At 45.7% G+C, this 3,025-nt stretch overlaps 1 protein-coding gene across 1 annotated transcript; it reads right to left on the bottom strand.

Moving 5' to 3' along the window:
- Positions 1–920: 920 nt before the first annotated feature.
- LOC108631266 (uncharacterized) lies at positions 921–2,072 on the bottom strand. The gene has a single exon (XM_018035078.1). It carries the CDS (start codon positions 2,070–2,072, stop codon positions 921–923), a length of 1,152 nt encoding a protein of 383 aa, XP_017890567.1.
- Positions 2,073–3,025: the final 953 nt, after the last annotated feature.

Genomic DNA, 3,025 nt, shown 5'->3' on the forward strand with positions numbered 1-3,025 from the left:
AAAAAAAGAAGCCCAAAAGAATGATTCTAACAATACGAAAATTATACAATAAAGTCAGGGAGGCCTCCTCCAGAGTCGTGGCCACACGTCACCGGACCCGTCCTCTGATTATTGCTGAGGGCTGTAAATGAAAAATATCCGCAATGGAATTAGCACAAGTCGACTCGTGTGGAACAGTGCTGTTACGAATATTCAATTCGTAACAGCGAAGAAGCTAGATGATACACGAGTAGAGCACAGCTCTGTACCTCGGTATTTGCTCGAGTTCTTCGACCGATACCTCGGGAGACTCGAAATGGTGTAAGCACTCCGAGTATCGTCCTCGGTTACACTTGGATGATGCAGAACGAAGCTGCAGTGAGCCTTGCGACGGACACGTCGTACCACGTGGCGCACCAAGTTAACTATCCAATTCCTTATCGTGGGAATTCGGTATTACGGCGTTAAAACCGCTTGACCGACGAGCCGTTATTTACAACATTACGTCCACACGGACGCTTGGTTGTACGACTGCCCACAGAACGATAGCCGGTAGGACGTCACACAGGACGTATGTACCTCTTGGCACTAATCTTAACCCGGATACAATAGAAATTGCAGAGCGGGCATCAGCGGTAACGACCCGCACAAGAAGCTGCTCCTTACACGACGTCTCGCAAAGAGATCCGACTTTTAATCGTACGGACTCGTAAGGAGAGCGAGCTCGATCCAAGTGTCGAACGATCGAGAGATTCTTTCCGAAGGAACCACCTTCGAGAATCTACAGGGAAATGAGAAAGAGCGTGAGAGACTTACGTCTCCGGTCAAGCGTCGGCGAATCGAAACTCAAACCGACAGACCGGCTGATCTACCTCAGTCTCACGGTAACTGAAATTCTGAAGGCGAATAGACGGAATTACTCGACGTCTGTTTATCGCCGTTTAGAATATAAATTCGTCAGCGGAAACACTTCCGCTGCACGAATATGCCCTGGTCGAGCAATTGTCCCTCATTTTTTTCGTCCACTTATAGGGCTTGCCCCATGGGTCATTGTCTAAAGTTTCGAGTAACCTTTTCCAAGTTTGTCGTTTTGCTGCCATTATAGCTTTTATTAAGTGCAATTTCGCTTCCTTGTAGTGTTCGTATTTCATCTGTGATTCGTCCGTGTTCTGATTTTGTTTCTTTCTCGACTTTTGCCAGGTTCTCCTCTTTCTCTGGCAATCCTGTCGAAGAGTTGATAGTTCATCGTTCCACCAGTCATTTGGTGGTTTTGTCGAGAGCATTTTCTTTTTAGGCATTGAAAGATTACATGCTCTCGTAAGGGCGTCTTCTAACTTATTTATTTCTTCTTTCAGGTTTATTTGGTTGGCTCTTTTGGGGTTCCACGTTTCTATGAGGAGGAGCGCTTTGCAGAGGTCAGAGTCAAATTTTTTGACGTTCCACCTTGGGAAGTACTGTGAACTCGTGTTTTTCATGTTTCCTGGGGCTGACTTGTCGTAGCGGACGGACATGGATATGTAGGCATGATCCGAGAGTGTTTCGACACCTTCCTGAACCTGCCAGTCGTATATTCTTTTCCTTGCTTCCTCGTTCGCCCACGTTATGTCCACTATTGACGAACCGTGTTGCCTAATGCACGTCGGGGCGTTCCCTCTGTTTATTAGGAAGAGCCTATTCGTGCCAGCCCATCTTTCAAGAGTTTTTCCTTTTGCGTTGTTTTTCTTACTTCCCCATTTTTTATTGTGGGCATTAAAGTCTCCTCCAATAATTATTGGGGTTCTATAGTTTTCTTTCCTCAAGGTCTTGTTTATCTTTTTAAGGTATCGTTCGAAGGCTAGTGGGGTGCCATTTGGTGAGAAGTAGCATCCCCCAATCCGGAGATGCTGGTTGCCTACGAGGACGAAACCGTCAAAAGAGCTTATTACCTGGAACGAGGACGCTAGGTCGTTGTTGTTAACGAAAATCGCAGCTAAACCGCTTGGATCGGAAATCCAGTTTTTCCCTGGATTTCTCCTCGGTTCGCTGATTATTCCGATGTCTGTTTTAGTTTCGTCACAGCGCTGTACGAGCAGCAAGTGTGCGGCGTGAGACATGTTTAAATTAGATTGTATTATTTTAATGTCCATTATGTTGCTTTTTGGTTTAAGTTGGTTTTTTCATTACTTGTTTTCTCCTTTTCAGGTACGTCGAGTGTCACGATGGCGGTTACTCTATTACCTTCCATGTTGGAAGTCGTCTCTTGGTTCGGAACAGGTACGTTCTTCGTTACGTTGGCGTTATTTTCATTCTTGTCTTTTCTATTCCTTTTTTCGTTAGGAATAGTTGCCTCTTTAAACTTGCGCAGCTTGGCGCAAGCCATGCTACCCATTCTGTGGGCGGATGGGAGCTTTTCATCTTCGCAAAGTCTGCACGTCATAGTGGAGGCACAGCAGTTCCTTGCAGTGTGGTCTTTGCTGCCGCATTTGTAACACCAGCCAGACCTATCGATGGGGTTCTTGCATGCTCCGCTAACATGCCCGAAGTCCCAACATCTATAGCATTGGAGAGGTCTGGCTTCGGCTTCAGTAACCTTTGCGTCTGACCATCCTATTTTTATTCTTCCTGCGGTGATCAGTTTGAGAGCAGTTTCTCTTCTGCAGCTAATTGAAACGGAGCTGGTGCCTCTCGCGTTCCGGCGAATTGTGCCGACTTTAATAGTTTGGTCTGGGCCGGTGTCTCTTTTTACCGCCTCGATAATGTCCTCTTGCGTGATTGAACAGTCCATTCCGAGGATGATTATTTCCTTTTGTTTCAACGGGCGGGTAACCCTGATCTTTTTTCCCTCAACAATTTCCGTTAGTTTCTTGGCCAGAATCTCGGTATTCTTGTCCATATTTTTCCCTGGAATCTCAAGGATGAGACCGCCGTTGAGTGAGGTTCTTGGTCTCACACCCTCGATTCCCAGTTCTTGGATGTTAATTTTTTCTCTTGCCATTTTCATAATATCAGCAAAGTCGATATCACATCCTTCTTCTTTTATAATATGTATTACAGCACGGTCTTTATT

Source organism: Ceratina calcarata, unplaced genomic scaffold, assembly GCF_001652005.2.
Source record: "Ceratina calcarata isolate Rehan_Ccalc_2016 unplaced genomic scaffold, ASM165200v1 scaffold1464, whole genome shotgun sequence".
Taxonomy (NCBI): domain Eukaryota; kingdom Metazoa; phylum Arthropoda; class Insecta; order Hymenoptera; family Apidae; genus Ceratina; species Ceratina calcarata.

What these genes read in the sequence shown, in the direction of transcription:
- LOC108631266 (XM_018035078.1), bottom strand. Translation starts at nt 2,072, where the DNA reads ATGTCTCACGCCGCACACTTGCTGCTCGTACAGCGCTGTGACGAAACT.